Raw genomic sequence first — 25,573 nt, 5'->3', positions numbered from 1 at the left:
AGAAGGCAGCTGTCGTGTTGAGAGAGGGACTCGTTATCTAGACTGTCGCTGTGAACAGGAATACTATTTTTATTGAAATGCAATGTGACATACTATTACTGAACCAGACAGGATGTTTCCTTTGTTGTTGCATATTATTATAGGCATCACGCATATATATATGTGTGTGTGACTGATACTATTTGATTATGTATATATATAAAAATTTGAAAACTTGTTTGCTCCAGCTCTTGTGGAAGATATTATTTTGAATGGTTAGATGCGTTTTTTATAGGGAATATGATACTTTTTCGTAGATGTTTATTTTCCAATGATCGAGTTTGCTAGATATGTTGGTTAGTAACTTTATCGTGTTGTTGAGCCATGCAGAGTGGTTAATTGTGGTCTTCGTCACAATCCAAATAAGGTTCAAATCTTCGTAGATTAACTTCAATATTTGTTCGACATCTTTCTCGAAATCGTATTCAAATACGTCTTCATACCCTGCTTGAAACTGGTTGAAGTTTTCTATTTTACCGCCTAACCGCCATATTTTCGTTGAATTCTTTAATGGAATGGCTATATTTTTCTCAAAATCAATATAATATTTGCCCGTTTTGAAATTATCCAGTTGCTGTTGTAAATAGCCTTCATAGTGGAAATTATCCTTGGCGTCCGGCCTTATGTAATCCACTATGGTCTCGAAATTTTGTCTGTAAGGGTTTGCCCCACTGCCTTCATCGTGTTTCTTGAAACTATATTTTTCAAAATGTATAAAGTATAACAATGCCACACTCTCAAGCAAGATAGTAATTCCAATACCAACACAGATAAGCAAATAAGTGTTTGTGGCCAGGCTCCTCTCTTCGTTACCACTCACTTCGGCACCTGATAGATTAGTCTCCTCTTGCTTCGATTCAGAGACAGGTAACTCTAATGACCGCTTATTAATTTGCGACACATCGTTTTCAGTCTCGCAGATGTCACTGCTGTTAGCACTACTGCTGCTTAAAACGTCATCCCCATCGTTCTCGTTGATGAACTTCCAGCTGAACTCTAAATCGGTGTCTTCGTTTCTCATTTTTGGAAGTAAATCAGTTGTTTATGTCTTTTAGTTCCCCTGATATGCGTCAATAGAAATATTTTACTATACAGATGGATTTGCTTATAGTTTTTTCACAATAAATATTTTACTGTTATTCTTAAAATATTGTTAAAATTACTTACTGTTCAGCTTATTTGCATCATTTCAAATTGAAATAGACATAGAATTACCTTTACAAAATCCTATGCTATTTATATACCGTGAGTTTTGCATATTTTTTGCCTTTTTTCAGGCATCCGTATTTTAAAGATAAAGGGGACACAAAATGAAAAAGCTAATTGATTTAGAATGTATGCATTTATTTATATTTATATTATTGGTAGTATTAATATTACAACTGGTTTTATATATTAGTTAATGGGGTGTGTATATAAGTGTGTGTATTGGGAGGAGTGGTTCATTGTTTCATATGAGAATTCAGATACTCAATCTCTTCCTTCAAACTTGCTTCTTCGACACTCTTTACCAATTCCTTGGTACACTTGGCAATGTCAAAGGCAATACCAGCCAATCTTTGCTTAAAATGTTTATCGGCAAATTCCGAATCGTTAGCTACGCTGTTGAAATCACCACTGTCGTTCAAGTCGCACAACATGATGATCCTTCTCTTACAGTCAGCCAAACTTTGAACAACCCAACTGCCGTGTTCCTTTAAATTACCGTTGCGGCTTTGGTTCATAGACACACTAGTGGCATTGCACATTTGTTTAATAACTTGGCTAATGTCATTAGATTCACTACGTAATTTGCCCTTGGTGGAATTCGATAGTTTAATCGAGCTCAATAAAGATTGAATAGTAGATATAACTTCTACAGTTTGGTGCTCCAGATAGAGTAATAATTCAGATAATGTATTATCAGGATTTTCGATATCGAATGCATCTATATCAAATTCCTCTTCACTTTCCTCTTCACTTTCTTCTTCACTTTCTTCTCTGTTATCGGGATTCATCTCAGCACGCTTCTTGACAACATTTGGTTGAGTTACTTCTCTTTGTTTGATATCGAGTTCATCTTCCTCCAAAGCAATTTTCATTTTATCTGTAATTTTAGAAGAAGTTGGAGGGAAACTTTTCTCCGTTGATTTCCTTTCTAAACTTCTAGGTTGAACAGAATCAACTAGATTTTGTTGAAGTTCATTTTTTAGTTCAATTTCAGTATTTTGAGAATTAGGCTTATCAGGCAAGACTCTTAGGCCAATGCCATTTACGTTGTTGAATTTTTTCATCTTATCTGTAAAAGCTGCTGGAACAGCATGTTCTTCATCATAAGATGTATCAAATTCTTTCATTTTTCTAATCTTCTTGCTTTCTTTCTTTATTGGCATGACTTTTTGTATTTCCTTCATAACCGACCTGGGAACTTTTCCTTTAATGTTGTCTTCTGATGAAACATCCACAATTGATGAATCGTTAGTGGTATTCATTGCATTAACAGTTGTGTTTACTGTCAAATCAGCGTTTTCTTGACTTGACTTATTATCTCTGATTACCCTTCCCGTTTCAACAGATTTATTTAAATCCTCCTCAACTGCCTTATCTAAATCTTCGTCAATGGTTTTATCTTCTGTGTCAGTAAAATCTACTCCTTTATTTGACTTCGTTGAATAAATATCTTCGACGATTGGTTTTGCCTCATCTGTGCCATTAGCGATTAAAATTGGTTTCACTCTATCTTCCTTTTTAGGTATAATTATAGCAGGGGGTATTCTATCAGGTTTGGTTTGTATATTTGAACTTTTAGTGAAATCATTAAGCTTATTATCCTTATGATTGTCTAGCTTTTCAATTTTATTTCGTAGAGTTGAATTATCAGATCGTCCTGTTGGATTTTCGTGATCATTTGAGTCCTTAGTCAAAGGATGATAATCAGTGCTTATTTTTGATTGTCTTTCGTTTAATTTAAAATCTTTGTCAAAAGTCTCTCCGGCAGAAGTAACTGGACTGGAACTGGAAACAACTTTTAATTGTCTTTTCTCAATTTTTGAAACAGTAGAGCCATTCTTCCTATTTGAATCTAAAAGAGAGCTGAACAAACCTGCACCAGATATCCTTCTTTGATATTGCGATTTTAATGGGGAACTAGTATTTGCCTTTTGTGTTATTTTTAAAGGTTTGACAGGAGATAATTCTTCGTCTTCATTTAGATTTTCAAGTAAAGATCTGTTTTTCATATCACTAATATTGTGTGACGACGAATTTACTGATTTGCCATCCAATGGTGATGTTGGAACGCCATTATCCGGCAGGCTGGAAATGTTTCGCAATGAAGTCGTAATATTTTTATTATTTATAATACCTGGCGAATTTTCATCAATAGTATGATCGTCCCCTGTAATTTTCGCAGTACTAATTAGCTTGAAAGTAGAAAACGCAACTTCTGTGATGGCAGCCTGGATTGTGACTTTTGGTAAAAGAGATGTATACAATGAATAATACCTAACTGTCGTTATCAGATGGGATAACGATGCCTTAATTAATACAATATTTGATTTAAAACCGTTAGTGTCTACAGCTGATAAAATTTTGTTAATAGTGTCTGATACCTTGAACAGAGTTTCAAAGAGATCAGATCCTAATGAATCTGGATGGTCTTTGATTAAAAGTTCATAGAAATAATTGAAAGCTGCATATAAATATTCTACTAAGTCTATCGGAATGATGCCATCACTCGATATATAAGCTGAGATAGAGTTCTTCTCTAAGGGGTATCTGTTATGTAATTTTGTTAGCATTTCATTAGTGGACATTGTTGGTTCAAGATTCCTCTCAAGTTTCAATTCAGAAACAGTTTGTTTCAAGTTTTCATTTTCTATCAGTAAACTGTTAATTTGACTGTTTAATGCTGTCAATTCTTCTTTAAATTGTGAATTAAATTCTGAATTGTATTTCTCTTGAGGTTCTGCTTCCATACTGGATTTTCTGAGAACCTCATTCTCTTCCTTAGACTTTTGTAATTCTTCGGTTAACTGTTGGATTTGTAATAGAAGTTTGGTATCTGGAACGTTTGCAACTTCAGAAGACGTGATTTCCGTTGCATTTGAATTATTGTAATGTTCATCGATTACTTTTTCTAGAACATTTTCAGTACTAGCTAAATTGTCTATGTTATGATTCACAAGTGACTTCTCATCAGCTGTTTCAATGGTATGATTAGTTGCGGAAGCCATGGGACCTTCCACTGACCTCGTCAAAGCTTGGTTCAGATTTACTTCCTTAGCTTCATTGATATCCGTCTCTGTATTATATGAGAGCGAATTATTTAGATCTTCTTGAGGTTGTTGTTCTTCATTTTGTTTGAATTCATTTTTTGCCTCCGCTTCATCTTTTTCTTCATCTGAGGACCAATTAATTGATGCACGCTTCGGAATAACTTTTATTTCCTGTAATGATGGGTTTGGTGCAATTGAATTGACTGTTGAATTGAACGTGTTATCTGCACCACTTTCTAAAGTTGTATCCATTTCATTGGAGCTAGTGTCGATATTCAATTTTCTTCTTCTAATTTCGTATAAAATATCGTCAACTAAATCGTTAAATCTCGTTTGTGATAAGTTGGCTAACTTCTGTCTTGCTTGGTTTCTCTTCAAATGAAAAGTAGGTTCTGGCAATAAATAATTAGGTGTTGTCTGGTCTTCACTTATTCTTCTGTTCAACTCGTCATAGACATCTGTGCTCAGTTCGTAAAACTGCAGTAACGACAACTTGACTAGTTTCAACCTAGCTTTTTGAGCTCTTACAGATTTCGATCTGTCATGTTTTATACCTGTAATATTGAAAAATATTTGTAAGGATTGGTAGTGTTTGTAAATCGCTTGCTTGTGTGACGCAGAAAAATCGTCACCTTTTACCATAATAAAATGTTTTATATTGTATATTTATATGTATTTCCTTGAATGTCTCTGCGTGACTGGGTCAATGGGTGTTATTAAATGAATGGACGGAGAAGTAAAAGAAATTGCAAATGAAATTTCTTGCTTTTAACTTCTCTGGAAAGGTCAGCTTGTACTTGAATGGGTGAATATCGTTACCTAGAAAAAAAGTATCCCTAGCCAATACAATCTAGAGACCTCGATACGTAAACACTTGGCATCCAACACTTTGTAAATATATATAAACTTACAATAATCCGATGAGTAAAAGTTAATTTAAAAAAATTTTACAACTGGAAAGTTGCAATTATTGTCAATTAAAGCTTCCAGTATTATTTCATCTATCTCATCGTCTTTAAAAACATGAATATAGCACGTTTGCACGCGCTTCTAATAGAAGCGTGACGCGAAATGTTGAAATTTTAAGTCAAGCATCACACAACTTTTGAAGATTTTTCATAAGTTTGGTGATAAGTAAATGATAAGTAAATGATAAGGTGCAACTGTTGAAGGTTTCATTTTATTCTGAGTCGATAAGTGCTTCAACCATGGACAAGATCGAGTACAAGTGAAATTAGTTGTATGTGACCAAGGTTACAATGTCAACTGTGTTCTCGATATTCCTTTAGTGTTCTTTAATATTCTTTGTAATTCTATTGAAGCAATTAAATAGGTGGGGGCGAGCTGGGAATTGAAACCAGAGCCTCTTGCATATTTGAATTGAACTACTATTTTACTAGAAGAATCTCCCAAAGCGAGAATCATATCACTTGACTACACGCCCTAATTATTTGTAGAAATGTTGAAAACCATTCTTAACACAACAGTTCAGGCTCGTGACTTCTGTTAAATCTCCCAGGTATTTAGATTCCATTTCGATTAATTAGAATTGTGGGAAGACAAGATTTACTTGGTAAATATCAAGGATAAAGAGATCCACTAAACGCATTTACGATCGAATCCTAGTAACCCTTCTATAATAATCTATTTCCGAGTAACAGGGTGTCAGAATTCATGTTGTGTATGTGACGGAACTAAGTTGTTTATGACACTTTGAGTTCGGAAGCAACTGATCACTTACTACTTGGATAGAAAGTGCTAGAACAATCTTGCAAAGGATAGATAAAAAATTGTCACTACAATATGCATGGCTAGGTGATAAATCCAGATGTGCAATACAGTACTAACGATCTTAGGAAAATGACTGAGCAGGTAACGTGTTCACTCAAGTATGAGATAACTTATACATTAGGATGGCATCTAACTCTATATAGAATTATTTAAATATACTAATAAAAGACCAATCGATTATTGAACTGTTAAGAAGATAAACTACTGGAAAGCAACTAAAGTGACTAATGACACTAACTTAAGAGTTGGCGCTAGCCAACATAGGCTTGTTTCTCCGCACAACGTTACTACCCCAGACCTCAGAATACAACATGAATATTTTAATGCTAACTACAATATCAGCTAAATTTGGCGGGGAATGTAATACAATAGATAGACAGATGTAAGATGGACTGTTAAATTCTATTGAATGGGAATCGCACTCTCATATCTTTCATTGTTCTAAGACTAAACGAAACTTAGTCTCCTTTTTATATTCTACATAACGGATAATTACATGGTTCTTTTGAGTCCTAGATGCATAAATAGGACACCCATATATACTTCTAGTATTGTTATGTAGTGATCTAACTTCTTGGGTCCTATATCAAAACAGTGGAATATTTAGGGGCAGTTCAACTACTTAGCGCAAGCCTTTGCACTATATTATTGTGATTCAGTATTAATCAAGCTCAAATACATAGACGCTAATATGACAGCTCTAGAGCTTGACAAATAAACAAATCCTACGACATATACTCACAATAAGATTACTTCCATTCTTTTCTTAACTGTAATTCCGAATGGTGATGAGAATCCATACTGGATACTTCCATTATAAGTTCAAGCTGTAATTAATATCCAGGGTAGTGGCGTGTCGTATTTGTTTATTGAAGCTTGTGTGTCAGTAAAGTAGTATTTGTAAGGATTCAAGTGGTTATTAGTAACTTCGGCATCTGAGTTAGTGCTATTCTTTTCAATAATTTTGTTATTTAAGTAGGATGTATTTTCGCAATACTTATCGACCAATTCTCCATATGTGATATATATAGAATTATATAATATATGTAACGAACGAAGTCAACAATTGCCTGTCTTATATACCTGTAACTTTCGTATAGGTTCATTCACTGCAATACAACATTATAATTAGATCCAATATAGATCTTGATTTGTGTTAAAATATTTGTTTACCTATAGTATTTAAACGATATTACTTATGAATACTCCATATTCTAACTATATTTATAACTATAATACCGTCAAAAAAACACATTAAATTAAATATTATTAAAGAACTAAAAGTATACATAAAATCTTAAGATTTAATGAGGTTATACGGTTTGTTTTTTTATTATTATATAGAGCCTAACATATGTTAATTTCGATTGGTCATAAAAGAATATTAATAATCCAATTCATAGGACTTGTTGGGATTAGAGAAACTTTCAGCATCAGCTGCATTGTACCTATGTTCTGATGCTAATGGTGGTGAACCTTGAAAATTTGAACTCATTCTTCCCATTGACATTGATGAATTCATCATCGTACTACTTGGAGGAGGTGGCGGGAATGGGTATACCATCATGTATGAAGAATTGGCCGTCTGTGATGCAATGTTTGGGCCAACTGGATAATTCATTGGATGGTAATAATACTGAGGGAAATAATAAGGTTTTATTGGTTGATGGTAGAAAGAATTTCTTCTATAGAATTTCTTTTTATTATTTAGTTCAGCATTTCTTGAAGTTGGAGATACTTCTGTAATATTAATGTCAGATTTAGAATCGGTTAATTCATCTACTTTATTCTTAATATTTGATTTTTCATTGGAAACACCTTTATTTTGTAAATTAACTAAACCTTCAATTGAATCGTTGTCTTTTGAAGTTACTATTGAGTTTTCAATAGAATCAGTCTTGTCGGAGACTAAATCTCCAGTGGTGTTTGACATGCAAGTATTGGTTGAAATAGTATTACTTGCATAATCATTCTTGAAATTGTAATTATTTGGAGAGACAACATATCTTGGATAACTATTGCTATGGTTTGCCGTTGAGTTATTTGTTCTTACTGGGAAAGATTTTCTTCTAAAGGAATAGTTAGAATTCTTGGAGTAAGGAATATAATTATTCATTTCGTAGTCTGTCATTGTTGGATATTGGCAATTTGGTGGTATTGGCATAGGTGGAAGCGGAGACATGTAGTTATACATATTAGCAGGCTCATAATCCATTGAATTCCTTTTTCTATAAATATTGATTGGTGGTGGGGCTAAATTAAATTGTGGACCAGTGAAGGTTTTTGAATTATCCAAGAAACTATTACCAAAATTTTTGTTAAAACGTGATTTCTTTCTATGCAAACCACCAATCTCTTTGTATTGAACATGCATTGTTTTATTCAAAAATATGGCATGATTTTCTCTCTCTAATGCAGCAGCAGCAGCAGCTTCAGTGTCGAAAGTTATGAATGCAAAAATATTTGTTGGTTTAACAATCAAATTTAAGTCAAGAATTCTTCCATGTGTTGAAAACCTGTCAGTTAAATTTTCTTTGTTTGAACCTGGATCCAATTGACCAACAAATATTGATTTCTTATCAATTCTTACAGAATCACTATCATCAGTTGTATTACCGTAATAGTCATCCTCATCTTCATCTACAGAATCTTCATCAGAAACCTCCTCATCCTCTCCATGTTTAATATCATTACTAGTATTGGTGTCACAGTTTATCTTTTCATCAGAATAAAAATTACCGTCTCTAGTTAAAATTGGATGTTGATCTTTATCTTCTAATGATAATTCATTAATTAGTTTAGTGCTGCTATTATCAATATCATACTCAACAAATCCTTCAGAATCAGTCTCTGAATTATAAATTATCTCGCCATTATCATTTTCTGAAGAGTATTGAGATCTTGCTGTATATTTGTTTTTACGAATTGAAGAAGTAGTGGTTAAATCAATTTTTGAATCCTTTGATTTCAATAATATATTTTTAACTTTAACATTTGTTGGAGTTTCTTTATCATTTTTAATTAACAGATTAAAATGTTTTGGTACGGAAATATTTTGCACCCAATCAACTTCCCAAAAGTTATTCAAATTTTCGTTTGAATCATTATCTTCATAACCATCTGAAGTTTTAAAAGATGGAGTTCCTAAACTGTTGAGGTTAATATGATTGTTGTTCTGGTTATTTTGATTGTGATGGTGAGTATTGTTGGAACCATAATTATCGCCCCTAAAGTTTGCGAAAGCTCTAATTGCATCATCTCTATATGCAAATTGAACAAACCAAGAGTTGCTATTTGAAAGTGGATAACTATATCTCTTGATATATTGGTTATTTTCTCTATTTGGTACCACCAATTCTAATTCGCCAAATTTTTCACATAATCTTTGGATATCAATTGAAGATATTTTTTTAATTGGATGTGTTATAAATAAAGTTCTATTAACTTTTGCAGGTTCACACCTTAATAACCTTCCATTTAAACTAGTCCCCTGTGCTTTCTTTAAAGCTTTCTTAGCATCTTTGTCATTTGTATATTGAACAAATGCATATGGTCTATTTGATGGATCTCTCAAGACTTTTACTCTTGCTAATTCGCCAAATTTCTTGAAATTTTCTGTGACAGAAATACATAATTCGTCATCCGTTAACGTTGCGGCCAAACTTGCAACAAATATACAAGATGAAGGTCTTCCTCTGAAACTATTGGCACTTTCACGCACTTCTCCTCTTTCATCTTCTTCCTCTTCTTCCTTCTCCTCTTCCTCTTCTTCTTCTGTTGTTGCTGCTACTACCTCTCCATCTTCTTTGACCTCTTTAGCGTCGTCATTTATATTTTTTTTGAGTTTGTGATTCATTAATACATCTTGAATTCTTCCTACATTTATTTTCGATAATATTTGAATCACTTCTTGTGATTCCTAAACTCTCCATTTCAATTACTTATAACGGGAAAGATAATCAAAAAATTGTTTGAATGAATACTAATAACCAATAAACAGGGTGCGAAAATGACACAATATGGTGTGGTATATAATGTTGTTGTTTTTTTGGCTGCTTGAAATTCCGATTTGCGATGAAATGAAAAAAGAAAAAAAATGTTTTGATAGGTATAAAGTAAACTACTTTGGCGGCTAATGATTTTGCTATAAAATAGAATTGTTTTCTTGAGAAAAAAAAGGAAAAAGAAGCTGTTATCTAGTTTGTTTTCTTGGACAGTTGAATATATTAACGACAATAACAACAACAAGATGAAAACAGATAAAGGGAGAATAAAATAGAGTAAACCGCAAGTTATAAGGTAAACGGGAAAGAGAATAAGAAGGAGACCAGGAAAGAACCTCAAAAAATCGAAATAATACCTCCTTATATAGATCTAAATTCACTAAACTAAAGTTATTAAAAAATAGTTAAAAAAAAAAGATTTACCATTTTTTGTTTTTGTGGCATTGTTAAATTATGGACGGTAATCAATTTTGTTTTATTTAAATTGACAACCTATATAGAGCATCATACAAAACACGTAAACCAAACAGACGGTAAATCATGAGACTAAGCACTGACACCTCGCCATTCTTCAACCGTTACCGCTATGCCATTCAGATCTTTGAAAATGATTGACAATCCGTTACCACGGTGACACACGCAGAAACACAAGCACAAGCGCGGTGCCGCAGGAGTAGTTTTAGCCGCCGAACATTTAAATAATACGCGAATACAGTGTTGTGTCCGCACAAGCGCAAGAAGAGCCGCCGCCAAACGGTTCTTCGTTCGCAATTGTTTTTGTGTAATTGTCTTTTAGTTTACACAAAAACAAGTGGTACACACTGCACGCCGGTTCTGGTTCCGCGTCTGGCCAGATGCGGTCGAGTCACTCTCCGCGCGACAAGTGGTGTGACGCTGCGACCGAGAAAAACCAAAAAGGAAGCTATACGAAGTGCATGCGTGACAAGGATTCGCAGAACTGTTCGCCAGCCACGGAACAGGCACGTCCCACACACACCCGCTGTCCTGTCTCTGCAATTGAGTCAAGAAACTCACAGTGCGTCAGCGGGCTGTCGGTGCTCTGTTTCGTCTGTCTCCAATAAATAGTCCCAAAGCGGCATATTACCTAATTAGGCCTCTGTGTCTGCCACCACCGCCACTACCACTAACCACTACCGCCACTATTTATATAATCTTTGTTCGTGTGCAGCGATCTCTTACACGTGTGGTGTGATTTCCCAAGGAATAAGTGATAAATTAAAGTTAGTTCATGATTGTCCCTCCCTCCCTCGGTCTCCGTTCACCGTTAAGACGGCAAGGGAATCACTCTCAAACTATGAGTGGTGACTTTCTTGGTTTTATTATGGCAACGATTTACAGCCCATATATATTCAATGTTTATCGACGACATGCTAGACAATACAAACGCTAATAAGTTCATTTTCCAATGAATTTCTTTGTTAATCTATTTATCTATATATTTATACAAGTGTATTCACAGTTGTTGTTGTTCGCTAGTCCAAGTCTATGCTTGGTTCAACATCCATCTCAATATCATCCATCTCACCGAAATCTAAACCATCGGTTATCGTTGCTTCGTGGTTTGGCAACACATCCAGACTCTCAACAATATCATTGGATGCATTCTCAGTCTTGTTCAACACTACCTTGACAGTCTCTTTATCCTTGATTTCTTTTCTTAGGATTCTAATTGCTAGTTTGTTCAGGATTTCGTTTTGGATCAATCTGTTCAATGGTCTAGCACCCATATCATCGGAGTATCCGAATCTCGTAAGGAAATCTTTGGCTTCGTCGGTTAACTCCAGCTTATAATGCTTGTCGTTTTCTTCGAATCTCTTTTGGAGTTCATCTAAACGAATATCGACAATCTTGTGAATAGCCTTTCTTGATAGTTTGTTGAATACTGTGATTGCTGCAATTCTGTTCAAGAACTCTGGTCTGAAGTGTTGTTTCACAGCAGCCATTACTAGGCCCTTTGTGGCTTCTTGCACTTTAGAGCCCGGTTGTTGTTGGATGTATTGAGCACCCAGGTTGGAGGTCATGATTATGATGCTGTTGGAGCAATCGATCGTCTTACCTTGGCCTGACGTAATTCTACCATCGTCTAGCATCTGTAGCAGCACTGTCAGTACGTCAGGGTGGGCTTTCTCAACTTCGTCAAATAAGATCACAGAGTATGGCTTGTATTGAAGTTGGTTTGTTAGGAACCCCCCTTCTTCGAAACCAACATAACCGGCAGTGGTACCTAATAATTTCGAGACAGAGTGTTTTTCACTCAGTTCAGAACAATCGACTCTGATGATCATGTCTTCGTCGTTGAATAAAAATCCGGCAATCTTCTTGGCTAATTCAGTCTTACCGGAGCCGGATAGACCTAAGAATAGGAAAGAAGCAGGCTGTCTTGGGTTTGCTAGGCCAGACCTTGTCAATCTGACAGCATTCGAGACTGCTTTGACTGCTTCCAATTGGCCAACAACTTGGGAGGATAAGTCCTTCTCCATATGGATTAGCTTCTCATTTTCACTCTCGGTTAGTTTTTTCACTGGGATACCAGTTAATCTTGCAGCGGTCTCAGCAATGGTGTCAGAGTCGACGACGTTTTGCACCATGGAATTGGCACCGGCACGAGATTGTTCGTCGGCAACCTGGTCTTCTAATTCTTGGATATGCTTTTGAATATCTGGAATAGCGAAATATCTTAAATCAGCAACAGTGCCTGTATCGTTTCTTCTTTCCGCATCCAATGCCTTGTTCTCTAACTCTTCTAATTTCTTCTTGGCATCGGTTAGCTCTTGGTGACCGTGTCGTTCTTCTTCGTATCGTTTTCTTAGTGGTTCTAGCTCTTCAATCAAAGAGGCTTCACCTTGCTTAGCCTTTTGCAATCTTTCTTTGGTCGTTGAGTCAGCGTCCTTGTCTCTTTCTAAAGCTTGGATTTCGACTTGCAATAATTGCAATTGACGTTCCTTAGAATCTAATTCTTCTGGTTTGGAGTCTCTTGCAACAGCTACACCAGCACAGGAAATATCAACTAAATCCAAGGCAGAATCAGGTAATCTTCTGTATGGCAAATACCTTTTGGCTAATTGAGATGCAGTAACTAAAGCGCTATCTAGAATTCTTACACCATGATGGATTTCATACTTTTGTTGTAACCCTCTTAAAATGGCAACAGTTTGTCTGGTTGTTGGTTCTGAAACCTCAATCTTTTGGAATCTTCTTTCAAAAGCACCATCTTTTTCAATAATGGATCTGTATTCGTTGTTGGTGGTAGCACCAATGACCTTCAACCCGCTTCTTGATAAAGCTGGTTTCAAAATGTTGGCAGCATCATCTTTACCGTTACCCATCAACATATGAATTTCGTCAATGAATAAAATAATGGAAACTTTCGAATCTTCAATTTCCTTGATAACACCTTTCAATCTCTCTTCGAATTCACCCTTATATTTAGCACCAGCAGTTAGTGCCGCTAGATCTAAACTGAATAATTTAGAGTTCTGTAAGATCGTTGGAACGTCATCATCGATAATTCTTTGCGCAACACCTTCGATAATGGCAGTTTTACCGATACCCGGTTCACCAATCAAACATGGGTTGGATTTGATTCTTCTTGCTAGCACTCTGATTGTGCCTCTAATTTCTTCTTCTCTGCCGATAACTGGATCCAGCTTACCTAGTCTGGCCTCTTCTGTCATATCAATTGCATATTTGGTCAAGTATTCTAGTGGTGTATTTGTATCGGCCCCTCTGGAATCTATTCTTTGGTTACCTCTCAATTCAAGGGCTTGTTGTTTGACTGCTTCGGTCTCAATTTGAGCTTCCTTAAACAGCTGTTTTATGGAAGCATCGTTTAATAGTGCAAATAGGATGTGATCCTGAGCAATAAAGGAGTCCTTTTGTTGTTTTTGAATCTTAGCAGCATCTTGCAATACTTGTCCAAGTGCATATGAAGGAGTAATTTGTGCTGGAGCTGGATGTTGTTGTGGAACTTTAACCAATGTTCTGTTTACAATTTTTTTAAAATTCGAATAGTCATAACGAGCTTTTTCAATTAAATTTTGAAGATACGGAGTGGAACCATCTTCAGGAGTCTCGATAAAAGCAGCTAAAATATGAATTGGTTGTAATTGAGCATGCTGATGATCAGTAGCCAACTTTTGACCAATAGTCAAAACATTTAACGCTCTTTCAGTAAATTGCATTTCGTCGTTCATTTTCAATAATTTCTTTATCTAAGTTGAAAAGTTTTATTAACTTCTTACTATCTTCTTTGTGAAATGATTTCGTATTAGTCTTATATAGGTAACTATTAAAAATTGAAACGAACAAGATTAAAAAGTGATAAGAGAAGTTGACTAAAAAGAAAAATTATTCTAACAACAATTTCACCTCTTTATATATGTATATTCTGAAATGTTGTCTTTCTTTTCAACATATGTATATCCCTCTGTATTGAAAGTGTAACAATGTGATGTTGCAGTAATACAAGAAATTACTAGCAGTTACTAGAAGTTGCCAAAAATTTATTCTACATAAAAGAATTTTAGAATTGACAACCAAAACCCCCTTTGTTGTACAAGAACAGAACACGATGCAACCCATTTTAGAGAAACAACTGAGGTAAATAGTGATCGAAATTATTTACTGCATATCCATCCTTCAAAGTTCCCCAAACATTACCTACAACTGACTATCTTGAACTTTGAATATAATTTTTTTGCACTGTGAAATTTCATACTATGGGGATAGGGGCCGTTGAACCCTCTCCTCCCCTCTCCCCATAGTAAAAATAAAACAATACTGAAAATAAACGTACCCTTTAAATGGCCATCAGCAAAGAAATGCACGTACAGTGGGTTGAAAATTGAAGCGGTATTGTTACGAACTCGATCTTTCCAGTTCTTTCCAGTTCTCTCGAGTAACAAAATAGTGTACGTGCGGGTAACGGTTGGGATATCATTGTAGATACAACACAAGAGTATGCAATAACCACTAGGAACAGAACCAAGAATGGTTTTAGCAACGCAATGGTCAAGCTACTTTTGTTAATGTGTAAGGGAGTGTTATCACCACGGCATTCATATTGTAAGCATCGAATGCATCTTTAGTTATTTAGAATGAAAACAAAAAAATTAAAAAATATTAATCATATTAGGTATTTAGATATGCTGAATGTGTATGAAATGTTGATTAAATAAAGTTAAATCTCTTGGAAGGGTGTGAAAGTTCCCGTATCGAGTTGACCTTGTATGATCGATAACTTATTAGATATAAGGGGAAAATGCAAAGTGTGAAACTTTGAGGAAATGAAATAATAAAAGAAAAGAAAGAAACAAATCAAGTAATAAACGGATATTTTTCCTTACATTGGTATTGCATTTAACATACCCTCTTCTCAGAACTTTTATTGTATTATTATTATTATTTTCTTCGCTTTTTCTTAGTCTGTTTTTTTTACGTAAACTAACCAGAGTATGCATACTTGGATTTGACTCTAATTCTTTTACCGTACTTCACTAGGAAAATTGGAACGGGAACCATGGCGAAGGCAAATAGACCCAGCAATAAACCAGCCCAACCGACACCCATGCCGTGGAACATGTAGTTGGTGAACAGTGGGAAGACAGCACCAAACCCAGATCTCAAAAATGTGTTAGCAGCAACGGCAGAAGCAGCGACAAATAAGTAAGATTCAATGATGTAGTTCAAACATGGTAAGAAAATACCAAACAAACCGAAACCAATGAAAGCACCGGCAACGGTTGGAACCATGAAGTGGATCTTCTTTGGATAGTAACCAGTCCAGCAGAACCATAAAATACCGATAGCGAAAACAACACCCGAATAGATGATTGGGTATAATCTGATTTCAGGAACTAAACCACCTGCCTCTCTACATTTCTTTAAGTAGTACTCTTCAAACTTCCACAAGAAGACAGTACAGATTAAAATACCAACAATTAAAGCAATGTATGGCAATTCACCATTAACTAAAAATCCGTACCCTTCAACAAAAACAATTGGATAAGCTTCTAACATCAAATACAGAATACCGTAAACAAAAGAGTTGTAAATGGTGATAATTAATAAAACAGGCTCGGTTGCCAGCATGATAATTGGTCTGGTGATTGTGTTTTGAACAATATCCCTGATAGACAACTCAACGGTTTCGTGAGCAGCATGGATACCCCAGTTGTTGGTCTTTTTTCTCATCATTATAGCTTTGTTGACCAAAATGGTTGGGTGATGAGTTTCTTCCATGAAGATACAAATCAAAACAAAAATCAATGCCGAAAAACAACCGATTACGTATTCCAACCATCTCCAAGTAGTGTGTTGGACAATGTAAGAGCCGATGACTGGACCCAACACGGGGCCGACGAACACACCTAAAGAGAACAAGGAAATGGCTTTACCTCTCATGTTGTTGTCAAACATGTCGGCAAACGCAGCCGGGACGACGGCCATTGGAGCGGCGCCAATTAGACCACCGAAGAATCTACAGATAAAGATGGTCTGCAGATTTTCAGCGGTTGCGACTGCAAATTGGAAAATGGAAAACCCAAAAGCTGAGATAATGATGACACCCTTTCTACCGTAGATTTCAGATAATGGCGCATAAATGACAGGAGAAGCAGCAAAACCTAAGACATATAAGGTGACACCTAAGATACCAACAACGGTAGCGATACCGTATTCCTCTCTAAGTTGTGCAATACCATTACCGAAAATCGAGGAACCCATTGAGATGGCAATACAATCTAAACATAAAATGACACATAGAATAACTTTTTTCCTAAGCGGCCAGTTGAATGGATGTATTGGATCATCAGGACCGTCGAAAGTGACTTCGAATAAGTCCTGTTTTGGTAATGGTGGGGGGTATGGTCTGTCACCACCCATAGCAGGGACATCGGTATAATCTGGCTCAGAAATATCGTTGTCCTCGTCATCAACACCGACTGGGTTGGAACCAGTAAGGATTCTCGACAATTGTCTATTTGAACCGACTTTAGACTGAGCAGCGGAAGCGATTGAATCCTTTCTAGTTAGAGCAATGTCAGGAAACCCGGCGTTGCCGTCCTCACCTTCCTTTACCGCCGCACCATTTTCCATATCAAAAGCCTGTATGTCTTCCACGACACTACGGGAACTTGAACTTCCCGTGAACACAGTATCGATTCCTTCCTTGTCAGTAGAAACAGAAGAAGTCGCCATAATTAATTTTTAATAGTGTGTATATGTATATGTATATATTATTCAAACAAACCTTTTGCAATCAAATCTGTTAGAAAGTGAATTTACGAAAACGATTCAACGAGAAAAGAGTATCCTTCTAAAAACACCTATGTACTTAATATATCGCTTGTTTATATATGATGTTAGAGCTCATCCATCGTCCTATTGTTTGAAAAAAAATTATCACTGTTAAAAACATTACAGTGAATTAAAATTCGATATCGTTATAGAAGAATCGAAAATTAGTTGTAAGGACTGAAATCAACGAGGTAGTGCGAAAGCCCACGTCGCATTTGTAAGCGAACCAAACATGGAGAAGTGTCCGTGGACGTCATCCGTAATTGCTGTGTTATGCGTGATTGCTTCCTGTTTTTTTTCTTTTTTCTTTCTTTGTTTCGGTTGTATGCACGGTCTGCTGCGGGCTTCTTCTGCGCGCGGTTACATTCTCTGGAAGTGACGGGCTGATGTTTGCGACCTTGGCCAAGAAAAAAACGGAGAGAAGTGGGCAATGGCAGTATCAGTGTTTCCGCGCAGAAAGGGCTATTGCACGTTACGTTTGGGACGCGGCCGTTTAGCGTCGCCGCACCGGCGACTGCGCGTCCAGGGAACAGAACTCCACTGGTCGTATACGGATCATCTTCGCCTTTAGGTGGGGAGTCTCACAAAACAACGCACGACCGACAAGGAAACGCTTTCTTTTAGTTTCTTTTTTTCTGGAAACAACAGCGTTTTGCCGGAGAACTGCGCCTTTACCGAACTTCTGCAAGCGCTCGTCCGTCTAACAGTAAATTGACGCACCGATGGCCTCGGAAATATACGTCGGGGTAGCAGCTTGGGCCCCGTTCCGTGGACAATAGTGGCATCCACGGAACCAGGCAGCCAGTCGTCGATGTTCGGAGTCCCGCAGGCGCAAGGAAGGGTACCTTGGACAACGCACACACAAGCCCAATGGCATCATTGTGGACGAGCTGTGATGGAGTACACTAAGACTGTCGGAGTTTTAGTAACCGCTTGTAAAGTGTTACCCAAGGAGGAAAAGGATCTAGTAGACTAACGGCATTACATTACTGGCCGGTTGATTTCGAAACAGTCATTTTCTAAAATAACTCATTCTCTTGAGGCATAATCAGGGGGATCGGTTACTAGATCTATTATTAGTGTAATATTATTCAAGAAACAACACCCCCCTGAACCATGTAGATATCACTCATGGACAGGGACTACATATATATAGATACAGATCCCTTACTCGTATATACCTCACTCTATGCAGAGCGCTTTCATATATATATAGCTTACCTTATTTCTTTCATAGATACATATGTTTATTTAAAATTATAATGGGGAGGTTTCTCTCTTTAGATATTTGAACGTGATACTTTGGGGTTGTAGGTAGTTGACTAGGCTGTCCCAGATCTTTCTGTTGTAATCATTCACTTGTTTCAACTCCACAGGGTCTAGTAAACTGACGTCTATCAACTTTCTGCAGTATGGCACCAGAGTCATGTTCTCGAAACAGAAAAACTTCTTATCGCCGAAGCGCATCGATGGCTCCGTCTCTTTGACCAAGATGTCATTCTCGATTCTTATACCGTATTCACCGTCCTTGTAATACCCTGGCTCGTTACTGATGATGTTGCCGGCAGCCAAGGGGAAATCCACTAGATGTGGTTTTAGTTGGATGCCAATGGGACCTTCGTGCACATTCAGAGTGGCACCGATGCCATGACCCGTGCCATGTCTGTAATCCAGGCCGCGTTCCCACAAGAATTGTCTGGCTATGCAATCCAGTTGGTATCCGTTGGTGCCCTCTGGGAACACAGCTCTCTCTAAGGCCAAGTTGCCCTTTAGGACTAAAGTGTAGTTTGTGGTTTCTTCTTGGGTTGGTTCTGTTAGATGCATCGTTCTTGTGATGTCGGTTGTACCTTCTAGAAATTGGGAGCCGGCGTCACATAGATAAATCTTAGATGGGTTGATCATGGCGGAAGACTCGGCCGTTGGACTGTAATGGATGACGGCAGCATTGGCACCGCTTGAAGAAATGGTTTCAAAAGAGTTACCGATGAAGTTCTTTTGAACCTTTCTGATCTGTTCTAATTTTTCAGCAGCTTCATATTCACTGATTAAAGTCTCGTGGTTCACTAATCTGTCTTCTAACCAAGCAAAAAATTGGATTAAGCATAGTGCGTCTTTTGTTTGTGCTTTGTGAGCATTGTTGATTTCTGTGGCGTTCTTAACAGATTTCATAACGTTGATAGGAGAATGGATCATCTTGTTCTTGTTCTCTACGCTTCTAACCAAGTTCCACGACGAATTATCAGGAATGATGAAATGGCTCGATTCGGCGGCACTGGTCGCAAGATCGTTTATCGAACTCCAAAATTCTTCGTATTTTTGAACGGTAATGTTGTTATCTTTCAAATATTTCGAAATATTGTCATCATATTTAGCATTCGAGAATAATACAGTTTCATCATCTGAGTCACTGATTAATAAGTATGAGAAAAACACTGGGTTGTATTTAATATCGGAACCGCGCAAGTTCAATAACCATGCAATTTCATCTAAAGCAACTGTAACGTAATAATTCTTGACACTCTTTTTGTCATCCTTAGACTCTGACAAATGATGGTTCTCCCTCAAATTCTCCAATAACCTGCTACGTTTCGAAGCAAACGATTCACCATGGTAGTCTTCAGATAGTAGAATCAAGTCATTTGTCGGCATGTTTGGAACTTCTTCGAAATCTCCCCAAACTAAATCAATCAAATTTTCTTCTACGCCAACTAATTGTACGAATTTGTTTGCTTCTTCAGCAGCTTTTTCTTCGGTAATAATGCCGTTGTCGACCAAAAATTTTCTAATTTTTTTTTCAAAAGTTAAAGATTCCTTATATGTGATTAGCTTTGGATCAATACCGATTTTCAAAGGTTTCTTATCCGTGTTGTTAACACCCAAACCTTTTAGCATTTCAATAGCTTCAGTGATACACCAGTCCTCCCAAGTCAACTTATCCTCGCCTTGTCTGAGCAACGACCAGTTGAAATCAAGCTCTTGCAAAGCCTGATTGAAGTAACGTCCATCGGTCGATAAAATGGATTTTCCAATAGGATCGGTCTTATCGTTGAAATTCAACAAATCCCTTGTGACGCAAGCAATACCAGCTGAACCAGAAAACCCAGAAATGAAGGACCTTCTCTCGTCTTTCTCCGAGACATATTCACTTTGGTGTTCGTCCTCAGTAGGGACGATATAGCAACATAATCCGAATTTAGTCATCTGTTTGCGTAAACTAGCCAATCTCTCACTGGTATTGATTTCTTTTGAAGTCTTGCACAAGGCATCGGAAGAATAGACACTTGCATTGGAGCCCTTGACATTGAAATTGATACTAGAAGATCTCTGTCTACTTAAGGTGTTTTCAAACTTTCTGAACAGTAAAGATGATCGCTTATTGTTTCTTGATAGTAAACCAGGAGAACAGTTACAGTTGTCACAACTTCTGAAAGAAGACCCTTTGAGATTAGGAGGACGACCCAACATGGAAATCCTTGACGTATTATGACTTACACTAGCCATGTGTTTGCTAACAATAAACGTATACTGCAGGATATGATTCTGTTTCCTCGAACAATAATGTATTGAGAAATGTAACGTTTTTCGTCTGTACCTTGCACTTTGAAAGATGACAAGAAACGTTTTAAATATGTGTGTGTGTATATATATATGTAAGAGAGAAGTGATATTGTCAACAATTTTCAATACAAATCAAGAATCTTTGGATATCAAGTTGAAACTTTTCAAAATTAAATAGCAACATTTCATTAATCTTTACGTTCAATATATATGCTGCATAATAATTAAATCAAATATTTGAAAAACTCACCATCCATTCTCCATATGCTCAGCTACATAATACACTATGTATCGCCGTCATTAGCAAGCAATAAGCAGTTCGAAATTGAAAAAATGAAAATTGCTCACAGATTTGTCACTATGATGTTTTTAGCTGTCACGTGCGGCGTACCCCTTTGGCCTTCGTCGGACGGCGGGGTGCAAAAGTAGCTTGGTTGCTGTCTTATCACTCTGGACGGGTGGTCACATGCTGCGTTAGGAGGGTAATCAGAAGGGTCACGTGGATTACCTCTTTGGGGAATAACATCGGGTTTTCTCCTATCTAGTTGTCTCTGGGTTGGGCAGCGCTGCAGTGCGGGTAATGCTGCGTTTCTTGGTGTTTTTGTGGTTTTGGTGGGCGGTTAAATTGCTTTCAAGTTCACCACCACTCGCAACAACTTGTATATATAAGGTCTATAAGTCAAGAAACATTGTATTTCTCTTTTTTATTAGCTGTTGGTGGTCTATAGAGCAGTGTGCAACGGTGTTGTTTTGCCGTTTCAATGATCTATAATCGTCCATGTATAACACATTTACTGCCTCTGATTATTGGATCTGTTCTTTTGACGCATTTCTGCAATCGAACTCCAGTGATTCTGGGTTCTATTTGGGGATGTGTCTGTTTGCATGTTTCCTGATCTATATGCACACTTACTAACTGAATTTGCTAACGTGAAACCTTTCTCTTCTCTGCGGAGAGAATGGTCTTAATGCAATTGTGTTGCCTGATTTAGGGTTTATTTTGTAGGGTTATGATAGGGTTCCCGTGTCTTTTGCTATCATTTTTTTCACTGAATTATATATAGGGCTATCTAAAAAGGTTACATCTTAAATTAATCGGTTTAAGATCAATATAATAAACTAGATATTCCAATTTCTTATATCATACATAGTAACCGTTCTTTATAAAGAAAAAAACTCATTTCAACAGAAACGCCTACGTAAATATTCACAATTCTAGATGACTTTTGTCCTGTTACGATGATTAGAAATAGAATGGAACAATTAAGCATCTACAAGATTAGGTTCTTGAAATTTAGACAGTCACATACATTATACGTCCTTTACTTGACTGCAGTGGCTGCTTTGCAATTTATAGCTATAGCATTCTTTACTAAAGGTTTCCTACTATCAAGAAATGTCCTGGATGACATCAATGAATTGAAACCATCAATGTATGCAGCAAATTCATCGAATAATGGTTTTGTTCATCAACAAAAATTTGAAAAAACAGTGATCCTGGTCATAGATGCGTTGCGATTTGATTTTGTTATACCCGTCAATACAAATAATTCAGCTTACAATTCAAATCATCACAATAAAATTACAACTTTATACGATCAATTCTGTAAGGAATCAGTAGGAAAAAAACAAAACAATTCCTTACTGCTGAAGTTCTTGGCGGACCCTCCGACCACAACTTTACAAAGATTAAAAGGTTTGACAACAGGTTCGTTGCCAACTTTCATTGATGCAGGTTCTAATTTTGATGGCACTGTTATTGAAGAAGATAATTTGATAAAACAGATGTATCTTAATAACAAAGAAGTGTTCTTTGTAGGCGATGACACTTGGGATGCTCTTTTCAGTCCGTTTTTATCAAATCATAGCATCCCTTATGAATCTTTAAACGTTTGGGATCTGGATACGGTAGATAATGGTGTGATATCTTACTTCAATGACAATTTAATACGTTCTGAAGAATATAAAAAGAAAAATTCACAATGGAACGTTTTAATCGGACATATGTTAGGTGTGGATCATGTTGGTCATAAATATGGTCCAAATCATTTCACTATGAAGGAAAAACAACTTCAGGTCAATAACTTTATTAATGACATTATAAATGTCATTGATGATGATACACTATTAGTTATAATGGGAGATCATGGTATGGATCATACCGGTAACCATGGGGGTGATTCAATTGATGAGTTAGAGAGTACGCTGTTTTTGTACTCGAAGAGGCAAAACGTTTGGAAGTTAGAAGATGATCATTCCGTTTATAACATTGATGACTTGGGATCAAATTATAAAAGCATTAACCAGATCGATTTAGTACCAACATTGGCTTTATTATTAGACATTCCAATTCCATTTAACAATTTAGGATGGCCAATTAAAGAAATTGCTGTTAATGAACTTGAACAACAATTTTTCTCAAATATAACCTTAGATCAATTAAAAAAATATCAAGAAACTAATGGTCTCTTCCCAACAGGTTCAGATAAATACAGAATGTTAGAAAATCTATTCAATACTTCAAAAGAAAATTATGAGCTTTCAAAAGAGTATCAAGCTTACCTATTGATGTTATGCAAGGATTTATGGGCTAATTTTGAATTTCCAAGTATAGCGATTGGTATTATCTTCTTATTTTTATCATTAATAATTCTCATAACTACAACTAAGTTGATACCTTCGATAGTAGTTAGTCAAATGGTACCAATATTTGTTCCTTTAATCATTATGATGATATTTGTATCGCACCTGTGTTTGTTCAGTTTATTCTACGTTTTCCAACCTCCGGCTTTCATTGAAGAAAGATTTTGGTGCTCACTTTTAGCCACCGCTATCGGTATCACCTTAGCTTGCTTTTCGCAAATATTTGAAAGGTACAGTTTGAAATGGTTAATTTTTAGATTCTTCGGAGAATTATCAGATTATTGGTCAAGGGTCGGTTCTGTTTTCATAATATTGCATGCAGTTATCTTTACATCAAATTCATTTACTATATGGGAAGACAGAATTATTAGTTTCTTCATTGCAACTATTGGTTTGTTTACGATGTACGAATTTATATTTGTTCCAAACAGAGAATCGACTAGTGCATTGTTATCTGGAGTTTTGATTGCCAAAGAGAGAGATAGTAAAAAGATCCGAAATTTTGAAGAAGAGGTCTACTCAGATTGCTTACCACTAACAAAAATACAAAGAGCATTGGGAATTTATCACTCTTTGATTTTAATTTGCTGCACACGTATATCATCCTTCATAACTATTTGCAGAGAAGAACAAGGTGATTTTTGCACTCCTACATTCTCTACGTCTAGTAATTACTCGATCAATACAATTGGTATATTGTTTGTGTTGATGATTGTCGTACCTTTTTGCATTCAAGGTTATTATAATTTAACATCATCCTTTCAAGGATCTGCTCCAATTTGGATCAATTTATTCCTAAGATTGGTACTATTTGGTGTATTCTGCCTATGGGGATTGAATACCGTTGAAAATTACCTAAACGAACCGATTCTGGAAATCAACATGTTTAAAATATCATTAGCTAGATCACTAGCGGGAGTATCATTGATCGCATTGAATTTTGGTTGGATATTTGGCCCACTGTGTGTTAATTTGGGAATAACTAGAACCAAAGAAAATAGTAAGGAAAATAGTGCTACTATATTAGGTGTAAAGAATATTTATGGATCTCAATATTTTTTACTTGTACTAAATATATTTATGGCAGTCATGATTTTCAGCAAGCCATTAGCACAAATTTCACTATACTTAATGCTAAATCAAATCTTGTCAGTTATTGAAATAATAGACATGTTCAAATTGAAGGAAAATATTATTGGTCCAGTTATCCTAAACCTAATAGCTTACCAACATTTTTTTACAACTGGTCACCAAGCAACTATTCCAGCTGTTCAGTGGGATGCAGGTTTTATCTTATCCGAAACGATTAGTTTTCCATTGACTCATATTGCAATTTTTCTTAACACCTTTGGACCACAGGTTTTAGCGTCAGTAGCAATTGCCCTTTTCACACTTTGGAAGCAGCCTCCTTTAGTCTTAAAACCTCAGACTATGCTAGGAAGAATTGTATCTAATTGTGGCTGTTTACTAATATACAATACAGTTTTGTGTTTAAGTACCTTTATATGGGTGACACATTTCCGTAGACATTTAATGGTCTGGAAGATTTTCTGTCCAAGGTTTATTTTCGCAAGTTTGAGTTTGATTGTGACACAAATTATAGTTATTCTGATAACTATAGCATTTGCCAGTGGAAGATTAATAAGACAAATTAACAGTTTCTTTTGGGAATTCTGAAGAAATCGTATCCAGAATGCAACATAAATATATATATATATAATTACAAGATTTATGATTGAATAATAATGATGATTTTTTATTTAATGAACAATATAAGAACAATCTTTAAAATATTTTATGTTTTGTTACTAACTCTTCCCTTATTGTTACTACCCTATGCTTCGGTTGACAATATATAACTTAATCTAAAAGCGGAAAAATCAAAACAATACACAAATTGTCATATATTCAAAGATCTGAAATAACGTACACAAATAAATAAAAGTTAAAGGTTACATATATTAA

The 25,573-nt window shown here is 36.1% G+C and overlaps 7 protein-coding genes across 7 annotated transcripts; 1 reads left to right on the top strand and 6 right to left on the bottom strand.

Annotated features, from left to right (window-relative positions):
- Positions 1–268: 268 nt before the first annotated feature.
- TPHA0F00370 (uncharacterized protein) lies at positions 269–1,060 on the bottom strand (the record flags this gene model as incomplete). The annotated part of the gene is made up of 1 exon (XM_003685910.1): positions 269–1,060. One exon carries the CDS (start codon positions 1,058–1,060, stop codon positions 269–271), a length of 792 nt encoding a protein of 263 aa, XP_003685958.1.
- Positions 1,061–1,481: 421 nt separating this feature from the next.
- Positions 1,482–4,937, bottom strand: TPHA0F00360 (uncharacterized protein; the record flags this gene model as incomplete). The annotated part of the gene is made up of 1 exon (XM_003685909.1): positions 1,482–4,937. One exon carries the CDS (start codon positions 4,935–4,937, stop codon positions 1,482–1,484), a length of 3,456 nt encoding a protein of 1,151 aa, XP_003685957.1.
- Positions 4,938–7,470: 2,533 nt separating this feature from the next.
- RIM4 (Rim4p) lies at positions 7,471–9,942 on the bottom strand (the record flags this gene model as incomplete). The annotated part of the gene is made up of 1 exon (XM_003685908.1): positions 7,471–9,942. One exon carries the CDS (start codon positions 9,940–9,942, stop codon positions 7,471–7,473), a length of 2,472 nt encoding a protein of 823 aa, XP_003685956.1.
- A 1,641-nt stretch (positions 9,943–11,583) lies between these two features.
- On the bottom strand, positions 11,584–14,304 carry HSP104 (chaperone ATPase HSP104; the record flags this gene model as incomplete). Its single annotated transcript, XM_003685907.1, has 1 exon — positions 11,584–14,304. One exon carries the CDS (start codon positions 14,302–14,304, stop codon positions 11,584–11,586), a length of 2,721 nt encoding a protein of 906 aa, XP_003685955.1.
- A 1,249-nt stretch (positions 14,305–15,553) lies between these two features.
- On the bottom strand, positions 15,554–17,308 carry TPHA0F00330 (MFS transporter; the record flags this gene model as incomplete). The annotated part of the gene is made up of 1 exon (XM_003685906.1): positions 15,554–17,308. One exon carries the CDS (start codon positions 17,306–17,308, stop codon positions 15,554–15,556), a length of 1,755 nt encoding a protein of 584 aa, XP_003685954.1.
- Positions 17,309–18,664: 1,356 nt separating this feature from the next.
- On the bottom strand, positions 18,665–20,908 carry FRA1 (aminopeptidase P; the record flags this gene model as incomplete). Its single annotated transcript, XM_003685905.1, has 1 exon — positions 18,665–20,908. One exon carries the CDS (start codon positions 20,906–20,908, stop codon positions 18,665–18,667), a length of 2,244 nt encoding a protein of 747 aa, XP_003685953.1.
- Positions 20,909–22,204: 1,296 nt separating this feature from the next.
- On the top strand, positions 22,205–25,285 carry GPI13 (mannose-ethanolamine phosphotransferase GPI13; the record flags this gene model as incomplete). The annotated part of the gene is made up of 1 exon (XM_003685904.1): positions 22,205–25,285. One exon carries the CDS (start codon positions 22,205–22,207, stop codon positions 25,283–25,285), a length of 3,081 nt encoding a protein of 1,026 aa, XP_003685952.1.
- Positions 25,286–25,573: the final 288 nt, after the last annotated feature.

Source organism: Tetrapisispora phaffii, chromosome 6 (genome assembly GCF_000236905.1).
Source record: "Tetrapisispora phaffii CBS 4417 chromosome 6, complete genome".
Taxonomy (NCBI): Eukaryota; Fungi; Ascomycota; class Saccharomycetes; order Saccharomycetales; family Saccharomycetaceae; genus Tetrapisispora; species Tetrapisispora phaffii.
The sequence above is the reverse complement of the archived record's forward strand: the minus strand, read 5'-3'. Positions and strand labels throughout refer to the sequence as shown.